A 20,534-nucleotide genomic window follows, 5' to 3' on the forward strand; every position below is an offset into this window, starting at 1 on the left:
TTGGGAGCATTGCTACTTCCGGCAGTCAAACGAGTAGATGAATTTTGGCGTTTAGAGTAAATCTGGACTGTTGAGTAAAGTGTTCATTCAACGGTTCATATTTTCTATAGACACCAAATTGAATCTGGACCGTGCGCTACTGGGAGTAGCGCTGCTCCCAAGCATGAATGTCGTTGTAGAACCAGCCCATCCAAGCAACCAACTCAGCCTAGTCCAGTCCAGTCCATTTATATAATTCCACCTTTGTAGTTTCATATTCATGAAAGTTTACCAAGTCAATTTCCTTATTTCTCATTATTTTTCTTTGGATGAAGGCTACATGAGACCAATATCTTGTCAATTCCATCTATTTTCTTATAGACGTATGCTTATGTCGTGTGTTATAACATCAATTTCCTTATTGATTGATAAATGGATTTCAACCATTTGACGTGATGTTAAGATATAAACACATATTTATAAGGAAATGAACAGTCTATTTGACAAGGAAATGAACAAAAATGGACTTGATAAATTTTCAGAATACATGTCCATTAATCACAGGTAAAGATTTTTTATTTTTTACCCCAAAAATTTTTATGTGATTAACGAAGAGTCTTTCTTCCACCGAAGAAATTGATGTGAAGAAATTGGAATTTCCTGGTCGGAAATGTAAATGATTAAATTCTTTTTGTAAAACAATAGCAGAGGAATAAAAACGGAGGTGGAGAACAAAAAAGGGAAACGATCACAGAACGATGTATCTAAAGAAGCCATTGTGGAGTGAAGGTCTAAATTTGGATTCGCAATCTCCTTCGCAGTCTCAGTCTTCATCATATGCTTCACCTGCCGTTGCAGACTTAGTGAATTCGCTCCACAAGAGACGATTGTACAGAGAGGTTACACTCGCGCTTCGCACAGGTTTGAGAGATGCTAAAGCCGAGTTCTCATTCCTCCGAGTTCGTGGCCTTCGCAGCATTCTCAAGTTTCTCCGATCGGTCGCGGAATCTGATTCGATGATTCGTCTCTTCTGTCACGGCCAATCTCTCCCCGAACTCCAAGGTAACCTCTCTCCTTGCGATTCAGTGTTCCCTTCTAACAGCATTGAATTTTAGGGCTCCTGGGTCTGGCATGACCGCTGTGTTAATCAGCTCAGGGAAGGCTTAGAGCTCTATATCGTCCAATTCGTTTTCTCATTGATGCTAAACATAAAGAAAAATCGACCCATTTCATCTCTATTTGTTGACCCTGAGCATTATTTATTTCTTTGTACTTGTTTTCCCTTGTTTTATGTTCTCAATGTGCTTTTCTCTTATTATTGTACAATTCCTGGAGATTTGATGAATATTTGCAAAATCTTGCTCAGTCTTCGCGGCTTCATATGAACTTGCTGTGTTTGAAACGCTGATGGTAAAATTTTATGCTATGCAACAGTTGTTCCTGTTCTGTTTGAGCATTCGTTTAAGCAATCGACGGATGAGCAAGCACCAAGTTTAGATCATATATTCAGCGTAGAGGCCGTTAAGATTACTAGTCCATCCACGGACACCGAGATTGCACTGGCGCTTAGAGTTCTAGAAGGATGTTGTCTACTCCACAGGGAAAGCACAGCTTTGGCGCATCAACACAAAGCAATCAAAGTATAGTTTCCATTCACGGACGCATTTAATCTTGATGTGGATTGCTTTGGGTGTTTTTTTCTCTATTTCTCAATACAAAATGGTTCTAAGTTACTGATGGTAATTCGAGAAGAAGGAATGGTAGCAAAATAGATTTACAAATTTTATGATTTCCTTGAGAAATCGTACAGGTAGGTTTCAGATGTACAAACGTAGCCTAATATATCATCAGCATATGCTTGATTTTAACTGATTCTGCTTATTCATTAATTTGTGATCTTTTAATTTTCTGCCCCAACTTTTGAATCATGGAATTCATTGTTATTCCTGTTGACAAATGGTTTTCTTGTGCATGTAAACACAGACTATCAACTTGTTGCATTTTTTAGTTTCAGATTCTATAATGATCTCTACAAGTTACCAAGTGTTCCATCTCTTTTTATTGCCTGAATTTTGCGTAACTTCATTTTTTGAAGTGTTCAATTAATAAACATTGACTTTGCTGAACTATCACGAAGTGTTCTCTAAACACATGGGTTGTAAGTGTTGGAGATGGACTGAGATTGTCTGGTTACATGCAGGTGTTGATGAATATATTGTCGACACGAGGGCCCCTTGTCCAAGGTGCATGCTTGGATGCTTTAGTATCTGTCATGCTGGATTCATCAACTAATCAAACGGTATATAGCCTTTAATAGACTCCTGGTTATGCACTCTTTGAATGGCTATGTGCTTGTTTTCGTTTAATCAATAATTGAATTTTTAGTTGCTTTTAGTTGGTTGCTGGTTTTGTTTTACCCATCATAGTAATGTCACGATTTCTTTGAGCTAGATTTTCAATCCCTATGGCGTGAAGTATGTTATAGTTAAGAATAATTTTAATTTTTTTTGCTGTCATTCCTAAGTGTGTAGGTTATCTATTTTTCTATCTTGTAGGTTTTCCTTGAGCTCCTCACTTCCTTCAGTTTCCTACCTATAATCTGTTTCTTTACTGTCTCTTTTCACTTGAATACCATTTCGTGAAAAGAGTGACCTTAAATACTCTGTCACCACCTTATGCTAAAGGCTAAGAGTGAAAAACACACCATTTAAGGACATATGTAACAACCATGGTTGATGTTCTGATTGCTTGGCATCCTCATCGAGTACTTTTCCCACCCTCCTTTTATGTCTAGGTTGTTTAGTGCTAAGATCCCCTTTTAGGAAAAGAAGATCATCTTTAAAACTGGGTACTAACAGCCCTTGCAATAATGGTAATTCTGTTTTTCTTTTATAATTGAGGTGAATTAATATAACAGATTTTTTACAAGTTTTAGTTTGTTATATTTCCGTTGTGTTATTCCTTGCCTATTCATCACACCTTGAATAATGGAAATGATCTGCAGCCATAAAACCCAGAGGATTTGATATGTTCTGTTATTTTTCCTCTTTATCTCTTGGTCATCCATATTTTCTCTGGTCTGCTCTTTTTCACTTTTCACAAGCCATATTCTCTCTAACTTAATTTTCTGTTCAAAACCCATAGCTTAATGCAAGAAGATCTTGTCCATCAGTATGTCGGTTTCTTTCAGACCTTATCTTCTATGGAAAATCTCAATACAACCACTTCATCTTTAGAACCCTGTAATGTAGACCTACGTTCTCCACCCTAATGCCCTTTTATTTAATTCAGTTTCTCTTTTTCAGTTCATACTTAGATCTTGGGCCAATAGTTGAAGGTTATAAGGTTTCCTTAAATCCATTCTCTGAGAGGAGGCTCTCAATAAGCATCATTGCCCAGTTGCAGAACATTCTGTAACCTGTATACTGTTTAGGCTTGATTTTTGGTTGGTGCGGTTATACTAGGTGTTAGCTAACCGGTATCTCTTCATGCTGTCTTCAGACATTCAACTGTAAGTAGAGAAGAAAGTGAACAAATTACAGGGTAGATATGTTAACATTGGGAATGTAACTTATTAGGTTTTTTAATTGCTCTATTTTCTACGTTCTTTGTTGTTGTTCAAAATCAGTAAAATGGATTCTTTTGTCTCCCTATCCTTTTCTGTGTGGTTCATATTTTATGGCTATTTCTGTTTCAGGATTTTGAGGCATGCAGTGGATTTGAGAAAATTACTGAGCTAATTAAAGATAAAGTAGTAGAAGAAAGCATAAGGTAAGCTTTTTTAGTCTGTCTTTTTTTCCCCCCTCTTTCTTTTTATGCAAATAAAATATGAAGTTATTTAAATCTAAACTCATCAATGTGCTTGACCAACACTTAAATGAGTTCCTGAATATAACTCTGCTTCCTTGTTTGGAAGACCTATCACACTTCTTCAGCTTGTTACATGCCTTAACCCCATGACTCTTTTCAATTAATTGTAGGTTTCAATACTGGAAATAATAGTCTTTCTGTTTCTTGCTAATTGTTTTGTTGGTGCCTTGATATGAATTTAGCTACTCAAGATTATTTTTTGGCTATTTCAACATCTATTGACTAAGAAAAAACGTGTTCTGCTTGGTTCAGAATAAAATGTGGGGAGTTCCTGCTGCTTCTTATCGGACACGTAAATGGTAGGGAAAGACCTCCAATGGCAACCATACATGAAGACATGAGGCGACTTATGGGTGAGAGGTCAGCATCACTGATATGGGCAGCAAGTCAGTTTGGGTCAACCCTTGACCCAGAGCAGAGGCAGATGGCTCTGCACATCCAAGCTCGTAGGGTGCTTGAGTCACTGGATCTGGATTGAATCGGCTATTAGGGAGCTGATGAGATGCCAACTGATCTTTGATAATTTACCTTAACCATCATCTTCTCACAACAGTATTCAAGTACAAGTTTGAAGGGAAGTCAGATTGTTAGTCCTAAGGGTGAGACCATTGCCTATTTGTTTATTTGTCTGTTTCCATTTATGGACACAACCTAGTTAGGAGAGTTGAGGGCGAGCAGTTGTGAAATCTGTACACATGATATAAATTGTACATGAAGCATGTCTCAGTAAAAACATGTTTTGCCAGAGATTTTGGGTAAGCTACATATAATATACAGAAGTTGTATGTGGTAGTTGTTAAGAATGCTAAGCTATCATGTTCCACTTGCATGAGTTCTATAACCTTCTCTACCCATTTGAATGGTCAGATGATCCAACGTAGCGTAGATCTCCTCTGTCCTTTTGTGAGATCTATCAGAGGCAAGAAACGTGTGGCTCTGATGCCTATCTTCGATCCAACTGTATCCAGGGCTCTTCTGCATTCCGCTATTGTTAACAATCTGCCTTGTCTGGGCAAGATTGTCCCAACTCCTTGCATGAGCATACATGTTTGCTAGCTGAACATAGTTTGCAGTATTATGTGGCTCCATTTGAATTAACCTCTTTGCTGCAATTTCCCCTAATTCAACATTCCTATGGATAACACAGCCACCAAGCAAAGCACCCCATGTCACAGTATCAGGTTCCACGGGCATCTTCTTAACAAACTCATAAGCTTCACTAAGGCATCCAGCACGACTGAGGAGATCAACCATACAAGTGTAGTGTTTTACTGAAGGTTCCACTCTGTAATGAACCATCATATCGAAGTACTCCTTGCCCAAGTCAAGAGACCCAGCATGGACGCACAAAGATAGTACAGATAGGAAGGTCACAGCATCAGGCATGATACCATGTTCCAGCATTTCACAGAATAGCGCAATTCCTTCCTTTCCTTTTCCGTGCATGGCATATCCAGCAAGCATGGCATTCCAGTTCACCAGATTGGGCTTTGATATCCTATTGAAGGCCAACTTTGCACGCTTCAGACATCCACATTTGGCATACATGTCCACAAGGGCTGCCCCAATATGAACTTGGATGTCAAACCCACATCTGATCGCATATGCATGAATCTGCTGGCCTCGCTCAATGCTTGCCAACCTTGAGCAGGCAGGTAAAACTTTGCCTACTGTGTAAACATCTGGTCTTAAATCCGACTCATTCATCTGAGAGAACACTTGCAGAGCTAATTCATTGTGGCTATTTTCCACATAACCTGCTATTATTCCATTCCAGGTATATGTATTTGGATCAAACCCAGCTGCTTGCATCATATGAAGAAGTTCTTGAACCTCCTCCTTTTGATCACAGCGGGCATAACCTGATATCAAAGCATTCCATATTGCCGTATCCTTTTCAAATACCTCATCAAAAACCAATTGTGCAGCTCCTAGATCATTGCATTTACAGTACATCTCTACCAGAGCACCACCTACAAAGGGATTAGATTGTAGGCCTCTAAGAATGACATAAGAATGTATCTCCTGTCCCAGTTTCAGGTAACCCAAGTCAGCACAAACAGTGAGAATGCTCCCTAAGGTGAAAGAGTCTGGCTTAATTTTTTCTTCCATTTGCATGTCTCTAAACATTTGCACAGCTTCATAAAACATACCATTTCCTACATAACCTGAAACCATTGAGTTCCACGTAGTAATGTCTCTGTTGATCCCACGAAGCTCCATCTGATCAAACAGCTTCTTTGCTTTATCAACCTCACCATTCTCACAATACCCAACAATCATAGTGTTGAAAGAGATTAGATTCCTCTCAGAAAGCTCTGAAAAGATGATTACAGCACTACCCATGTCACCACACCTCCTATATGAGTCAAGCAACCCGTTAATAGCAAAAGGGTTGGACAGGAATCCATGCCTGGTTGCATAGCCATGGATTTCCTTGCTGAGGCTCAATGTTTGCAATCTGGCACAAGCAGGCAGTATGCTTGCCAGAGTGCGAGCATTCGGCTTAAACCCAGCGGCCTGCATTCTGTGAAGCAACTCCAAAGCTTCTTTGCAATACCCGTTTTGTGCAAATCCACCAATCAATGCACTCCAAGTAACAAGATTAGGTGATAAATTATCTGAACTCATACTTTCTAGCAACTCCAATGCCTCGAAGACGAGGCCTCTCGCTGCACAGCCGGTGACTAGAGAATTCCATGAAACACAGTCTCTCTGGGGAATCTTAGCTAGAACTTCCTTGGCCTCACCCAAGCCTCCACACTTGGCATACATATCTATCAGAGCATTGCACACATAAATGTTCGAAATGAACCCACTCTTAATGACAAACCCATGTAACTGCCTTCCCAGTTTTAGCGTACCCAGACCACTGCAAACCTTCAAAAGCACAGGAAATATGAAATACTCCAAGCTAATCTCTTCAAATTGTAGTTGTTGAAATAGTTCAAGACATTCCTCAAGGTAACCATGGTGGGCAAATACTGTAATTATAGCAGTCCAGGAATATATGTTTCTCAGGGTCATTTTCTCAAACAAGGACCTTGCGTGCTCAATGCAACCACACCTGCCATACATTTGCAGCAGCTTGGTTTCTAAATACTCGTGCCTGCAAAAGCCAGTTTTAAAGGAGTGAGCGTGTATCTGTTTTCCGAGACGGGAACATGTACAAGATTCAAGGATAGGAGCATACGAACGTGAGTCCGGTAGATCATAGAGGAACGAAAGAGAGTTTTGGTTAACTGGGAGAGGTGGATCCTTTGAGTGTTGTAAGGATAGGTTCGTGGCTTTGTGACGAGAGTTTGAATCATTGCAGGAATATCGCGATGAAAGGTTAACGATACGTAGAACATCCGACACCGGGAGAACGGCCATTACGCTCAGTAAGGAATCTCAGCTACCTCATGAGTCTGGATCATGTTACTCCCCGGACGGTGGTTGGCCAAAAAAATTGGTTGAGGCCATGTGGGACCAAGTGGGGTCTACCTCTAATTTTTATTTATTTACTCAAATTTACTCCCTTAATGCTGAGTACTATGGCCACTGAATAGTGATCCGAACTCCTGGCGGGGCGAAATAAAAGGTGAAAATTCGAAAAAAGATAGATTTCTTACTTTTCTCTTAAATCCCAAAACTGTAGATTGTTTGGTTGTTTAGGGTGGAAAAGTGAGAAACAAATTTTCTTGAATCTAATACCAGCCCATTTTAAACCCCAATTGGAGGACTTTGGGAAAGTTGGGAAAAGTAAAAAGTAGGACCCACTACTATTACTTTTTCACAAAACCTTTTTTTCTTCTTTCTTTCTCTCTTACCCTACTACACATAGGACCCACATGTTTTTTTTCTCACCCCTTTTTTTCCACCCCACCTTTGCAAACAAACGTAGCCTAATAGAGTAAAAGAGAGATGATAATGGGATGATTGCCAAGCAAAGTGATCACATTTGATGTAAGACAACAAAAACAAATGATCGTAGAAACATCAATGCAAAAATTGCTAGTATATAGAACCACCCCTGCTCTTCAACCGGACTTGCTATGGATCTAATGGGTAGAGGTCTGTGCTTCCCTTATATCTCTTCACCAAACATTAGGAGAGGATTCACCTTTGAGTTCTAAAAAAATGCATTAGAAGTGGGAACCCTAAAGGCTCTCTCGTGAACTCCCCACTTCCTTTTTTGTTTCAATCAATCCCTCATTTATAGTGTGGTAGAGAGGTGTGAAGGGAATACAGACCTCTAACTTACTGAGGGTGTCTAATTCAATTATGTTGATTTTGAGCATTAACCATTGTTGTTGAGATGGAGTCGGAGTTGTCCATTGTTGTATGATGAGTCTAACATGGCTATCGTGCATGTATGTTTATACCAACAATATTGATTGAATAACCTATTTTGACAAGGAATTGGTGAATGATGAAAATAGATGAATGCTCTAATTGTAATAATACGGATATCCATTCATTATAGATAATGTCAACAACAAAGTGTCTAACCACAAGGCTCAAGTAACAAAAGGGAAGGAAAATGGTCATATATTCTTGTATTTTATAAATAAAGAATTAATCAAGCTGTTAAACTCCTCAAGAATAAAATGGAAAGCAACCAAAATAGAAAGAAAATGCCAATTTAATTATCATATTTTATCAACTTACATTATTCTTGTTATGTGCCATGTTTCAAAGACGCAAGGGACCACTTCCTTGTGGTTGATTTTCACTACAATGTCCTTTCTACTCTCTTTAGTATTTTTAAGCAAACTTGATTTAATGGTCAACATTTCAGCTTGTATAGAACTTCAAATGAATGATGGCTAGAATGATCTCTTACATAGAGCTTAGAAAAAACATATATAATTTAGGTAAAATAAAAATATTTATTTTTATTAAAAATATATATGTAATATAACAACCATTGTTTTTTTTTTTGTGATATATGTAAAAAAAAATTAAGTTATGAGTGTTTCTTTTTTCTTTCTTGACCAATTTGGATAGTCAAGTTGTAAGAAATTCTTACATAAAAAACCCAATGTTGAAGTGTTCTACAATGGCGATGTGAAAAATAACAATATTTTTGGTAAAAAGGAAAAATAATATGATCACTCCAATAAGAGAACGTTATAAAAAATATCTCGTGTTAATAATCTAGGAGTACCGAGTACATATGGTAGTCGTGGGGAACTTTCTTCCTTACATTATTGATTTTTCTTTAATTACCTTTTTTGGTGGCGACACCCGAGAGACGAGAGAGCCCCCCTTATACTAATTGCAATTAACGACTATAATAATCTCTGGTGTCTTTCTTTCTGCGACTAGGAGAGACGCGAAGAAGGAAAGCTTTCAATTTGATCTCTTAAACTTTAACAGTGGATGGATTGAGCTTCTCATCGGCAAAAATGGGGAAATTGTACGTAAACGCAGTGCCCCCTCCCGATCTGAACAAGAACACGGAGTGGTTCATGTATCCGGGCGTCTGGACTACATACATCTTGATCCTCTTCTTCTCTTGGCTTATGGTGCTTTCTATCTTTGGATGCACCCCTGGCATGGCTTGGACCATCGTCAATCTCTGCCATTTCGTCGTAAGCTTCAAACCTAGTAATCGCTCTCTCTAATTCTTTTTTGTTCCTTTTTAGACTCAAATTTTTAGATTTGATGTCGCACTAAGGGTTTTCTTCTGTGTAATATACTAATATCGGGGCTTAGGCATATGTTTGATTATTTTTCGCTTCTGATCCATTGGTATTCTTTATTGTTTCTGTGGCTGAATTAATTGGTATTTATTTTAGTTGTCACTTGGATTTAGGGTTATGGAGTGTTCTCGTTATTTGTTGCAGAAGATGGGTTTACGCTGGGGGAAAAATTGGTTTATGTGGATGGTATTTTTAACACCGAACATCCCCTGTGGGTGTTACCAGTGGGTGGGATGGAGTTGACGAATTTGTGTCACGGTTGATCATCTCACAAGATGTTTTGAGCCCTTTTCCATTTTTTTAGGTTATGGGGTGGTCTTGACTGGAAGTAATTAGTTTCAAGGAGGGATAAATGATGAACTCGAGGTATTTTATGTGGTCATCAGGGTTCTCCAAGAGTGCATGCAAATTACCCTCTGAAGTTTTGGTATTTATCGCATGAATCTGAGCTTGATTGCAGTAGTAGTTGCTGATTTCATTTTGAGTCTTATCCAATTTTATGTCTTACGTAGCGAACTTTCTCCGCTAGAGTACAGGATAGCACACTGGGTTAAAAAAAGAGATTTTTATTTTGTTATAATTTTGGTTCAGTTATTTTTTTTGTAGAAGCAAGTTGGTAAAACCAGATTGTTAAGGCTGACTCTGTTTAACAATTATCTGCTAATCATTCTGTTGATTAAATGTCTATCATTATGGTTTTATGTTTCTTTTGGGTACATATGGTTTTATGTTTTTGTCTCAACATGTTTGTGAGTTCAAAGAATCATGATCTTCTTTTGTATTCAAAAGCTCCACGAGACCACAAGATTCAGTGAGATTTTCTCTTAAATAAACATTTAGGTATCTCTCATCCCTTGGCATTGCATACTTGAATTGATGTAGGAGCATTTACGTGGACTGGCTCAAACCCATTGGATATTCATGTGAAGATAATCCGGATCTATTAGGTTTTTAGTTTTTGTAGGTTCTATAAATATTCAGATGGCAGGCCTTGCTGCAGCAGAGATTGTTGTAAGTCTGAAAGAGCTGCAGGGTAAGGCTGTGTACATTCTGAGCCTCCCCAGATCATAAACTACGGTTGTGGGAGCCTTGTACACTGTTTATGCCCCTTTTTTGGAATGTGTTTAATTTTTCTGTTGTATATTTATTCATTTTGTTTTTTATGTGAGTTTTGTTTTAGTTTTAGTTGGCTAAACATTAAAAGAGTTACTACTAGAATTACTTAGTTAAGGATTAGATTATGTGGGTGAGGAGTCTTGTTTTTCTTTAAATACTCTTGTAACCATGATTATCATTGGATTTGATGAATTAAGTTAATTGAATTGTTTATGGTACTGGTATGGTGCAATAGCAACGGTTGTGAGTTGTCATCAACCTTTTTCTCCCCTGTCATGATAATTTCTTCTTTTTCCTTTCTGTCGTATTACTTAGCTTCACTACGGGTAGCCTTTTGTGACTAATGCGATTTGCTGCGAGGCATTGGCATCAATATCTTCTTTCCCTCTTCTCTTTATATCTCAGATTTGAGTTGCAGAAAGCCCAACCTGTGGTGATTAAACCCCTTGGTTCTCCTCTTAAACCTGTCCGTTGGTGAGAACCAAGCAATCACATTGAGTTTGTTTCATTCCATTGCTTTCTTATGGATTCCTCATAATAACAAATTGCCATCAGTGTTGATTATTGGGGTTCTATTGTTTGGGTTGAAGCTTATAGGGATCTGCTATTCAAAGGAGGAAAACAAGGCCTCTATAGAGACTTAATTAGGGTTTCCAGCATCAGGAATTTGAAAACAACTTTATTAGTTTGACTTTCTGTTTATTGAAATTTAATAGAGCCAGATTATGTCTTCTTGTGGTTCACCCCTGTTGATTTCTTCTGTTTGGTTTTCCAATGTAAAAATATCTACTCCCCTCATGTTCATGATCTGGATAGTGTTTGATCTTGCTCTTAATGTTCCAATATTCTTGTTCCTTTTATTTACATTCCTAGATGTATCTTGATTGAGGTTTGGGGCTCGTCTTTCAGGTCACTTATCACTTCTTTCACTGGAAGAAGGGAACTCCATTTTCTGAAGATCAGGGTATATACAATGGACTGACTTGGTGGGAGCAGATGGACAATGGCAAGCAGCTCACTCGCAATAGGAAGTTTTTGACTGTTGTACCCGTGGTGCTGTGAGTATCTTATATGATATGAACTTAAAATTTTTGAATTCTTAAAACATCTTAAATGAAGCTAAGCAATGATTTTGTACTTGGTTCTCTTATTTGTTCAACATATCCAACACGAGCCTGTTTCATCATTTGGTGATCATCAGTAATTTTGTGTGCACTCTCAATATAAACAGAGCATGGATAATTGCATGCTTCTGGGATTAATTTAAGACCAAGTATTTCATGCTTTGGGTTTTTTGGATGATGGTCATGTAGTAGTTACAAATATGACTGACTCTATTTTCAAGTCAGGGTAGTCTTGAAAAGATATTGGAAATGGATGAACTTCACATGTACTTCGAGACTATGAAGTTGACACCATGATTCGATGAACCAATGCCCTGCAGAAGTCATGTGTCCAAGATCAGGACTAGATGTTATTACTGTTTCCCCGTCTCCTAGGGCATTATGTGGTTTCATTGGCCTCTTTAAATTTATTAGAGTTTTAACCTTGAGGGGCTGGATGCTGTGAAATAGGATCAAGGGGAATGCAAATCTTTCACTGGTGAATTTTTTTTTTTTTTTTAAACGCAACCATAGTGATATCTTAAAATTTTTCCCATATTCTTCTTTCTTTCTTTTTTTTTTGGGGGGGGGGAGGATATTTTGGGGAACTTTAGCAAAATCAATTCTTCTCATATTATAATGAGAAGGAGAAACTCATATTTTTTAATCAAATAATCTCCAGTTTATGGGAGTGTATTAAATATGAAAAGTCATTTGAGAATTCTTGAGTGACTCAAAAAGTACTCTTGACCACTCTTTACACTGTAAATGAATGAACTCAAATAGAACTCTATCTAGCTACTAAATATGCTATTTTAGATCAAACTCTCAACCACTAGTATGTCTACTAACTTTCTTCCCCTTTTTTTGCAAATGCACTTCTTCCAAGGTTGAAGAAGACCCCTGTCATTTGTTGTTATTCCTGTTGCTTCTGATCTTTGGGTTTCTGGGGAGTATCCTTATGTTATTTGAGTCATTGGGTGTTGTTCCTTGTTGCCTTGGCTTGTAGAGAGCTTTATCCACTCAGATGTTTGTTTCTTGGCCTGGATAAGGCAACCAAACGCATGGGTGGCTGTAGCCAGATGTAATTGATTTCATGAGTGGTACTTGCTGACTAATTGAGAGTTGGCTTTCTTCCATTTCCATGGATGGAATTGGTTTGCTGAATGGTTGAACAGGAGGTTCAAGGATTTGTCTTTGATGATTGGAGAACATCAGTATGCTATTCTATGTGTCAAAAGTGGTCTATAGAAACCTTCCGAGATATCATCTTGCAGAAAACCAATTTTACAATGAGTAGAAGGGCTGAAAGGGCTCTGAGTGCCCAAACGCTTTGTTAGGCATTCATGTTAACATAATACGAGATCCCATTGAGATCCAGTAGCATTTTTTCTTTTTGAGGTTCTGGATTAGATGCTATGCGAGTTAGTATCTCAGATTTCACCATATCTTGAAATTTTATTGTGAGTTTATGCTTCATCTTGGTATATGTCTTGTAATTTTAGTTTATGCTTCTTACCAGTTCTACTTTTGATTTCAACAAAGAAAAAGTGCACCAACTCAGTTCTTTGACCACCAAATTGACATTGGAAACCAAGCTCTGAGACAGTGCAGGTGAATGGAGATTTATCTGTGAATGGGGGTGATTAACCAAGCTTCTCCCTGGTGTGATTGAATTTGTTCCAAAAAAACACATGTTCTTTTTTGAGAGGAAGGTTTCAGGATTACGTATATATATTAGCATATACTGCATTTTACCCCCTGCTGCTTGAATTTCTTTTTTTTTTTTTTTTGTGGGTTGGTTGGGGGGGGGGGGTTGTTCCCTCCCTTTGGGGGTGAGAATTTTGGAAGATAACAAGACTGTTAGCTTGCATCCCCCCCCCCCCCCCCACACACACACAAAAACAAACTCCCCTTTTGGCATACTGAAGATCTCATGTTCCTGTGGTTCTTGGTGCCTCATCTTTTAAAATTTATTTGGTTTCATTGAGCAAACATAATTTCCAGTATTTGATGGGGGTGGGTTTTCACTTGTCTGTCTTATCATTTTGCACTACTTGCCGTCAAACTTTTATTTGACTGGTGAGTGGTGGCAGCACACCTACAGACACCATGAGCACACATTAAAAAAATACCTCAAATCTAAACTGTTGAATATATTTGTTTGAATCCTGACTGTTTATTAATTTAACCTAGTAGTGGCTATCATGTCAACTTGGAAATCTTTTTTTCCTGCTCTACTTCATGGCCTCTGCTCTTACTGTTCCCCACCTCCTGTTACCAATGCTGCTTCTGGCCCTTGTTACTTCTTATGCTTGTGGTTGCTTTTGATGGGTGGAACTTGCTGCTCATCATGTGCATACCTGCTTTTTTTTTTTATTTTATAAGGAAAGAAAATTTTATCCACAGAAGAAAAAAAAGGGGGGGGGGAGAAGAAGAAGAAGAGACTAAACCTCCTCTCTTAGTAGAAGATAGCAGAAGTACATCAGGTTCAAAGAGCCTTCTAATCCAGCTGAATAGATTAGTTATATAACTAGAAAGGTGGGCTGCTTGTGGTTGTCATTGATGTTGGGTCTGTTTTCTTCTTTTTCTTTTAAATCTAGCAGAGTATGCCTAGTTGTTATGGCATCACTAAGGTGAAGAGGCGCCCCTGGAATGACAGACCAACTATTAATTGCTTTTCCATACTTGTATTATTCTCTACTCTCATTTTATCACCTTCTTTTGCGTTGTCAATTTTCTGACCTTTATAACCCTGCAGTATGCATTTGTTTACATCTTTAACAAATAACTGAAATTTTCACATATGGTGCCTGCTGTTGATGCATTGGCCTTGATACTATGGTGCTGTGGTCTGGCTTGATAGACTGGATAATCTATTTTATAGGTTTGTGGCTCCTCTCCTTTGAGGGATCTCCCGATAAGTGCCCAATGAGTTATAGGATTTATCTTGTGTAATATTCTAATCCAATGGCATCGTTGGATTTATCCTAGCCTTGGACTATAAATTGTATGTGACTGAATCTTATAACTCATTGAACACTCATTGAGAGAGTCCCCTATTGGAGAGTATCCAAACTCATTTATAGTTTCCAATATACAAAGCCACTGAGATGTCAACTGTTCTGAAAGTTGTGCCAAGGAAGATCATTTCTATTAACCCATTGCTTCTGTTGCAGGTACTTGATTGCCTCGCACACAACTGACTACCAACATCCCATGCTCTTCCTGAACACTCTTGCGGTGTTCGTTCTGGTGGTTGCCAAGTTCCCAAACATGCATAAGGTCCGCATCTTTGGAATCAATGGGGACCAGTGAGTTGACACATAAATGACAAAGCCACTGTGGTTGTACTAAAGTAAGAGCCTTCGATCGTTGATGGTTTATATGCCTGCCTGTACAGGAGAGTCAGGATTTGAAGGGGGTACTTTACTGTTGCATTTATCTTTTTTTCTTGACAAGTGAGAGTTGGTTGGCATGGACTGCTTTTACATAGTTATATTTGTCTGTTAGATATACGAATAATAAGTGTATTTGATATCCACTGTACAGTTGGTGAAAGAAAAAGAAATTCTCCCTGTGGAGAATTTTAGTGCTGTTATTCTTATTTTATCAAAGCTCCAAGTCTAGACTAGGCTTTTCTTTCTTTTTTAACACTGTATTTCTCTCTATCAGCGTTTTTATTAATCCGTTTAGTAATCCTAAATTCCTTATTTTTTTATGTTTTCTTCAAATTTTTTTCCTTTTTGAACCTATCCAGAAATGGGATCAATCAGGAAAGGGTATAGGCGGAGACAGGTACCACAAATCAACAGATCCAACATCGATTCTTCAAACCATGCTCTCAATAGGATAATTTCTCCCTTACTGGTTGATTTCAAGTGACCAAAACTATTCCCCTAATGCCTGTGATGGCACTAGAAGGATTGCCCCTTCACAACATCCTCTGCTAAGCGCAATTCATAATGCACAGAGAGAGAGAGAGAGAGAGACAGGGGAGTGAGTGAGTGATGGTTGCAAGGTAAAGAATTAATAGTGGCCCTTTTGAGGGTCTTGTTTATGTTCATGAACACGAAGTTCTGTCAGGGAAAAGAGAAGAAAAATTAGAGAGAATAGCTTTTACCAGTCAGCCTCAGATCCTTTAAGTCACTTTCTTGAGCTTTGCCAAATCTGTTCTCGCAAATTCATGTGCAGCCATCGTCCATAACTACAAAATTCCGTCCTTAAGTATCATTTACCTTTTTCATCATGACATCAAATGGTTGAAAATGACTGAAGTTACCAGCTGCTCTGAATACTATAGTTAATCACAAATATCTTTCTAAGAAGCAAAAGACGAATCTGGTGCCAAAGACTTTCGCACAAGTATAGTAGGATTTGGGAGAGTTTTCTTATGCAATCTCAACATCTGATGAGAAGTGAATTTAAAAAATAAATAACTAAACTGCATGCGATGTCAAAACTTACTTTCAACTCTTGATACCTCAAAAGTTGACACGGCTGATGAACTCAAAAACGAGTTGAAACTTGAAAGTAAGTTTTGAACTCAAAAACAGCAATTGGATACTCACTTTCTACAATTTGAAAAAATTTTCATTACCCACAATTACATTTTTCTGTTAAATTTTAAATCCAAAATAATGAATTTCCTCAAATGTGTGATAAAATGACTTTAATGCCCCTTCACTCTTGCTCACACTACCTAGGTTTTGGGTGAAGGGGAACTGAGGTATAAGAAGAAGAGGGTGAAATTCTCCAAACCTAAAACTCTATAAATAACATTTTGGGTTTTCGTAATCATAACGCAAACTTGGGTTTGATTTCTTTCTACATAAAATCAAACAAAGATTCTAAGAGAATAAGAGGCAAGAGAATGTGAAAGTAGATCCCAAAAGGTTGAAATACCAAATATTTATCGTTATATTCAGTTATTATATTGTATTTAATTCTTGTATGAATAGATTAAAGTTTGATTAAACATGAGGTTTCCCCAGCAACATCATGTATAATTTTTTATTTTTACATCAACCAGTCCCAATCTCGTTGTCCCATTTGAATTGGTTTGCTATACCAATCCATCCCTCACCTCATTTTGACTTACAAGGGTTAACAAGCAGAAAGTCCTTGTCGTATTCCAGATGCAGGAATAAGATTTGCTTCTCCAAGAAAGAAGATGAAAACTAATTTTCTTTCCCCTCCTTATCTCTTAAGCAAAAGGCAAAATCAAAACCTAGGGAAGCCTAGAGTAAACCTTGTGTCAAACTGGTGTTTATTCTATTCTTCGTTTAAGATCCCAAGAGGGTCCAAATGCTCTTCATTTGGTGAAACTTTCTTTTTCCTTTATCCCTACTTTTTGCTTGTTGGGATTGGGTTAATAGCATGCGAGAAACAAAACAAACAATTTAGGAAAAAAGTCACAGACTTTTTATTACGTATATCTTATTCAAAGATTGAATGAAAAATTCTACACTTTAGATGATGAAGGTAGCCAAAAGCGAGTAATCGCTAAGCTAACAGTTAATAAAACAGTTTTGTTGGTTGAATTGACTCCAACTGTAAGAACTGCAAGTCTCGTGACTCAAATAATACAGATGACAAACAAGGGTTTTATTATATAGAACTGTGTAACTGTAATCTTGTAATCTAATATGAAGAAGACTCATGAGACCCACTAGCTAGATCCCATATAGACAGATGGGTAACCAGAAAACCAATAAAATTGTAATCAACAAACCTCAATTATCATTGTTTGTCACCGAAAGCTGAAGCCTGAAGCTTATAATTTCTCATCTGTTGCTTAAAGTTTAAACACAGTGGTGAGTGGGGAACAACTTAAAACAAAAAAAATATAAAGGAAACCTGGAAGGGTCCATTTAAGGACTTTTGGACGGATTTGCAGAGGTGGGAGGGAGAGATTATTCCTAGGCACGCTTGCCCAAGAGAATGTTTATGGGACCCTTTTGACGACCAAAGTTGGGTGGGTTGTCAGAATTCTTTATCTATTACTCATTTTTTTAAACACAAGGGAAGAGGTGGCATGGGAAGTAATGATCTTACATGAAAAAGAAGGCAACTTGACATAGTTGGAGTGGATTTAGAAATTATTAGGTGGGCTTTGGTTGAGGCAGGTAATTGATCGAACTGGCTAATTATCTCAAGTCAATACGACTTGTTGCAGATTGTTGAGCTCCATTTGTTTGTGTTCTTAAAATATTGAAGTAATGGAGAGGAAAGAAGTAATGAATCTGTTCTTTAATTCCTTTTTAGAACTTTCCTTAAAGTTGGTCTTCCATTATAGTTGCAGCATGTGGTTTTGAGAGAAACTAAATAATGTCATGGGTCATACCTAGCTAGCAGTTACTGTTCTTCTCCAACTCATTTTTGCTTCATGGAAGTGATTTCATGGCTGGAAGAATCTTTGATGGGCTGATGAGACCTGACTGTCCTGACATCACCTGCTTCCAAGAAGAAATAAAAGCAAAAGGAGGCTGGGAGGGGGAAGAAAGGGAAACACAGGTTGAACAGACTTCAAAGACATAATTTCCAGCTGCTTTCTTCCACTTGAGTGCACTTGAGTGAAACTAATAATGCTATCAATGATGAAAATAATATTCAGAATAACTAATGAAGACACGCAAAACCTTTTATGTTAAATTAAAATAAACAAATTAAACGAGTCATTCTTCTGTCCATAATACTCCTTACATAGTTCCACATCTCACAAGTTCTTGCTACCCAGCTACAACTCGAAAATTATTTCTACAAGCCCATTAATAACATAATGACATTGGTTACCCTTCTCTTCACTTTTTTCTTGAGATACAAGATGTATATAACGGCCATACTGCAAGCCCTAGAGGTAGTTGCCTTGGAATTCTCTTTATATGTTACCCTGCAAAAGAAAAATATGGCTTTTCTTGACATCATCTTCTGTTCCTAAACACCAACCCATGACACCCTTTTGAAGCCAATCTAAAATAAGCTTCAAATGTTGGTAACCACCATGAGTAGAGAGTGGAAGAAAAAAAAAAGTAGTAAAAAAGGGAAGAGGGGAAGGAATAAAGGAAAATTTTAGAACAAAAAGAACCAAAGAAAAGGAGGGATGAGGGGGAGAAATCCATGTATCCAATCTGTTAGTTCTATAGAACTTCAAACAAGTCACCCACCATGCAAATAAAATGGAAAAAAAGAAGCACCATATTTTTCTTGCACTTTTACTTGATCTTTTTCTTGTTCTTCACCAAGATCCTCCACCCATCATTCCATTCCAATAGCCATTTGAATCCCCTTGTCCTCTATTCTGCTCAAACTCAATGGTGCCTGAAACCTGTCTCAAATCCTCAAAAGGAAATAAATGTCTCCCAGTGTTCTCCTGATGAACCCCATGTAGACTCCCATGCCCTCCAGCTACAACTCCAAGTCCATCAAGAGAAAAATTAAGAGTTGGCTTGAAATCCTGCAATTGTCCAAACCCAGATGGATAGACCGAATTTGAATCTGAATTTGGCATCGGCATGAAGGAATTCATGCCTCTTGGAGCAAGCCCACTTCTGAGTAACCCTAGAGTTGAAAGAGAAGATGAAGTAGATGAACAAGGGTTGTTGCCGTTACTATTGTTGTTGTTTCTGTTTTCAATGCTTGGTAACTCAACAAATTCAGACACAGTACTGAATTCATGTGTGGCTGGGAAAGCCAAGTTCAGGTCTTGACCTTTAAGGATCTTAGGGTTTTGAGAAGCGGAAGTAGATGGAGTAAGATCGGGCAGCTTTTTTGATGAAGTTGAAGTAGAAGAAGATGTTGAAGATCTCTTGTTCTTCCTTGAACCTCCTCCAACAGGAACATTCCTGAGAGACCCACCTTCAGTCCAATACCTTCTGCAAGTCTTACAGAAGTATCTTGGCTGAGTAAGGCTGTAGTTGTTGTAGTAACAGAACTTGGTGTTGGTTGAATTGCACCTTGGACAGTTCAGAGCTTGTTCTTTCTGAGGCCTCGCTCTCCTCTCTGAAATAGGCCTTGAGCATGAATTAGAGACCATCTCCTCCATGGGTTTCACCAGACCAATCTCCTGATCAATCCGAAACAAGAACAAATAAAAGAAAACACCCAACGGATCAACACAAATGAAAAGCTAACAGCAAACAGAAGAGACAAACAAAACAAAGTAGTGCATATACTTTCACGACTACACCAGCAAGAAAAAAAGAAAAATAATGGTAACAAATAATGCCTTTTTTCATTCCTTTATGGAGTGAGGAAGAGGAAGAAAAAGAAAAGAAAAAGTGCAGTGCTTTCAAATTTCAACTTTCATGAAGAAAAGAAGCACTGAGACGACAACAACATGAAATAAAACCAAGTGGGGACTTGCACCAGACGTTAAATTTACACCTTTCATCTCCACAAAAACAAATCAAACACAAAGAAAAGAAGAAGGAGATGAACAAACTCTACTAGAACAGGAAATCCATCAAAAATTTCTTTAAATACAATTACAAGGTGTATTGACCAGCTTCAACAAACCTAACTCTTAACAAAATCTCATGATCTTCATGCAGATCACCATAGACCCATGAACAGAATTATTTACCTGTGGCCATTGATGAGCAGTGTCCATGGAAGAGGGTTTTCTGTTTGATTTCAGAGAGATAGGAAGAAGAGCTGCTTATGTTTGATGTGCGCAGGTGGTCTTACAGAGAAAGAAGTGGTAATGTTTGAAATGATCTCATGGGTGGTTTAAAATGTGTCGGCTTGATTTATGAATGGAGGAGGAGGAAGGAGG

General features: G+C 38.0%; 4 protein-coding genes across 4 annotated transcripts; 2 read left to right on the plus strand and 2 right to left on the minus strand.

Moving 5' to 3' along the window:
• The first annotated feature begins 552 nt into the window (after positions 1–552).
• Positions 553–4,621, plus strand: ISI1 (binding protein). Its single transcript, XM_089159421.1, has 5 exons — positions 553–1,041; positions 1,414–1,619; positions 2,180–2,278; positions 3,677–3,750; positions 4,102–4,621. Exons 1-5 carry the CDS (start codon positions 738–740, stop codon positions 4,325–4,327), a joined length of 909 nt encoding a protein of 302 aa, XP_089015547.1. The 5' UTR covers positions 553–737; the 3' UTR covers positions 4,328–4,621.
• Positions 4,622–4,662: 41 nt separating this feature from the next.
• On the minus strand, positions 4,663–7,294 carry LOC149014052 (pentatricopeptide repeat-containing protein At3g16610-like). Its single transcript, XM_089159420.1, has one exon. The coding sequence runs from the start codon at positions 7,222–7,224 to the stop codon at positions 4,663–4,665; it is 2,562 nt and encodes an 853-aa protein (XP_089015546.1). The 5' UTR covers positions 7,225–7,294.
• A 1,770-nt stretch (positions 7,295–9,064) lies between these two features.
• LOC149014053 (uncharacterized) lies at positions 9,065–15,375 on the plus strand. Its single transcript, XM_089159532.1, has 3 exons — positions 9,065–9,428; positions 11,565–11,713; positions 14,938–15,375. The coding sequence occupies exons 1-3, from the start codon at positions 9,243–9,245 to the stop codon at positions 15,074–15,076; spliced, it is 474 nt and encodes a 157-aa protein (XP_089015658.1). The 5' UTR covers positions 9,065–9,242; the 3' UTR covers positions 15,077–15,375.
• A 2,952-nt stretch (positions 15,376–18,327) lies between these two features.
• On the minus strand, positions 18,328–20,534 carry LOC149014054 (dof zinc finger protein DOF4.6-like). The gene is made up of 2 exons (XM_089160197.1): positions 20,343–20,534; positions 18,328–19,823 (listed from the first exon to the last, which is right to left on the minus strand). Exons 1-2 carry the CDS (start codon positions 20,367–20,369, stop codon positions 18,996–18,998), a joined length of 855 nt encoding a protein of 284 aa, XP_089016323.1. The 5' UTR covers positions 20,370–20,534; the 3' UTR covers positions 18,328–18,995.

This window comes from Hakea prostrata, chromosome 6 (genome assembly GCF_041222555.1).
Source record: "Hakea prostrata isolate BN-2017 chromosome 6, UWA_Hpros_2, whole genome shotgun sequence".
NCBI lineage: Eukaryota > Viridiplantae > Streptophyta > Magnoliopsida > Proteales > Proteaceae > Hakea > Hakea prostrata.

Coding starts and splice junctions, on each gene's coding strand:
- ISI1 (XM_089159421.1), top strand. CDS start 738: ATGTATCTAAAGAAGCCATTGTGGAGTGAAGGTCTAAATTTGGATTCG. Junction 1,042..1,413: donor ATCTCTCCCCGAACTCCAAG/GTAACCTCTCTC, acceptor GCTATGCAACAG/TTGTTCCTGTTCTGTTTGAG. Junction 2,279..3,676: donor ATTCATCAACTAATCAAACG/GTATATAGCCTT, acceptor TTTCTGTTTCAG/GATTTTGAGGCATGCAGTGG.
- LOC149014052 (XM_089159420.1), bottom strand. CDS start 7,224: ATGGCCGTTCTCCCGGTGTCGGATGTTCTACGTATCGTTAACCTTTCA.
- LOC149014053 (XM_089159532.1), top strand. CDS start 9,243: ATGGGGAAATTGTACGTAAACGCAGTGCCCCCTCCCGATCTGAACAAG. Junction 9,429..11,564: donor TCAATCTCTGCCATTTCGTC/GTAAGCTTCAAA, acceptor CTCGTCTTTCAG/GTCACTTATCACTTCTTTCA. Junction 11,714..14,937: donor ACTGTTGTACCCGTGGTGCT/GTGAGTATCTTA, acceptor CTTCTGTTGCAG/GTACTTGATTGCCTCGCACA.
- LOC149014054 (XM_089160197.1), bottom strand. CDS start 20,369: ATGGACACTGCTCATCAATGGCCACAG. Junction 19,824..20,342: donor CTGCTCATCAATGGCCACAG/GTAAATAATTCT, acceptor CGGATTGATCAG/GAGATTGGTCTGGTGAAACC.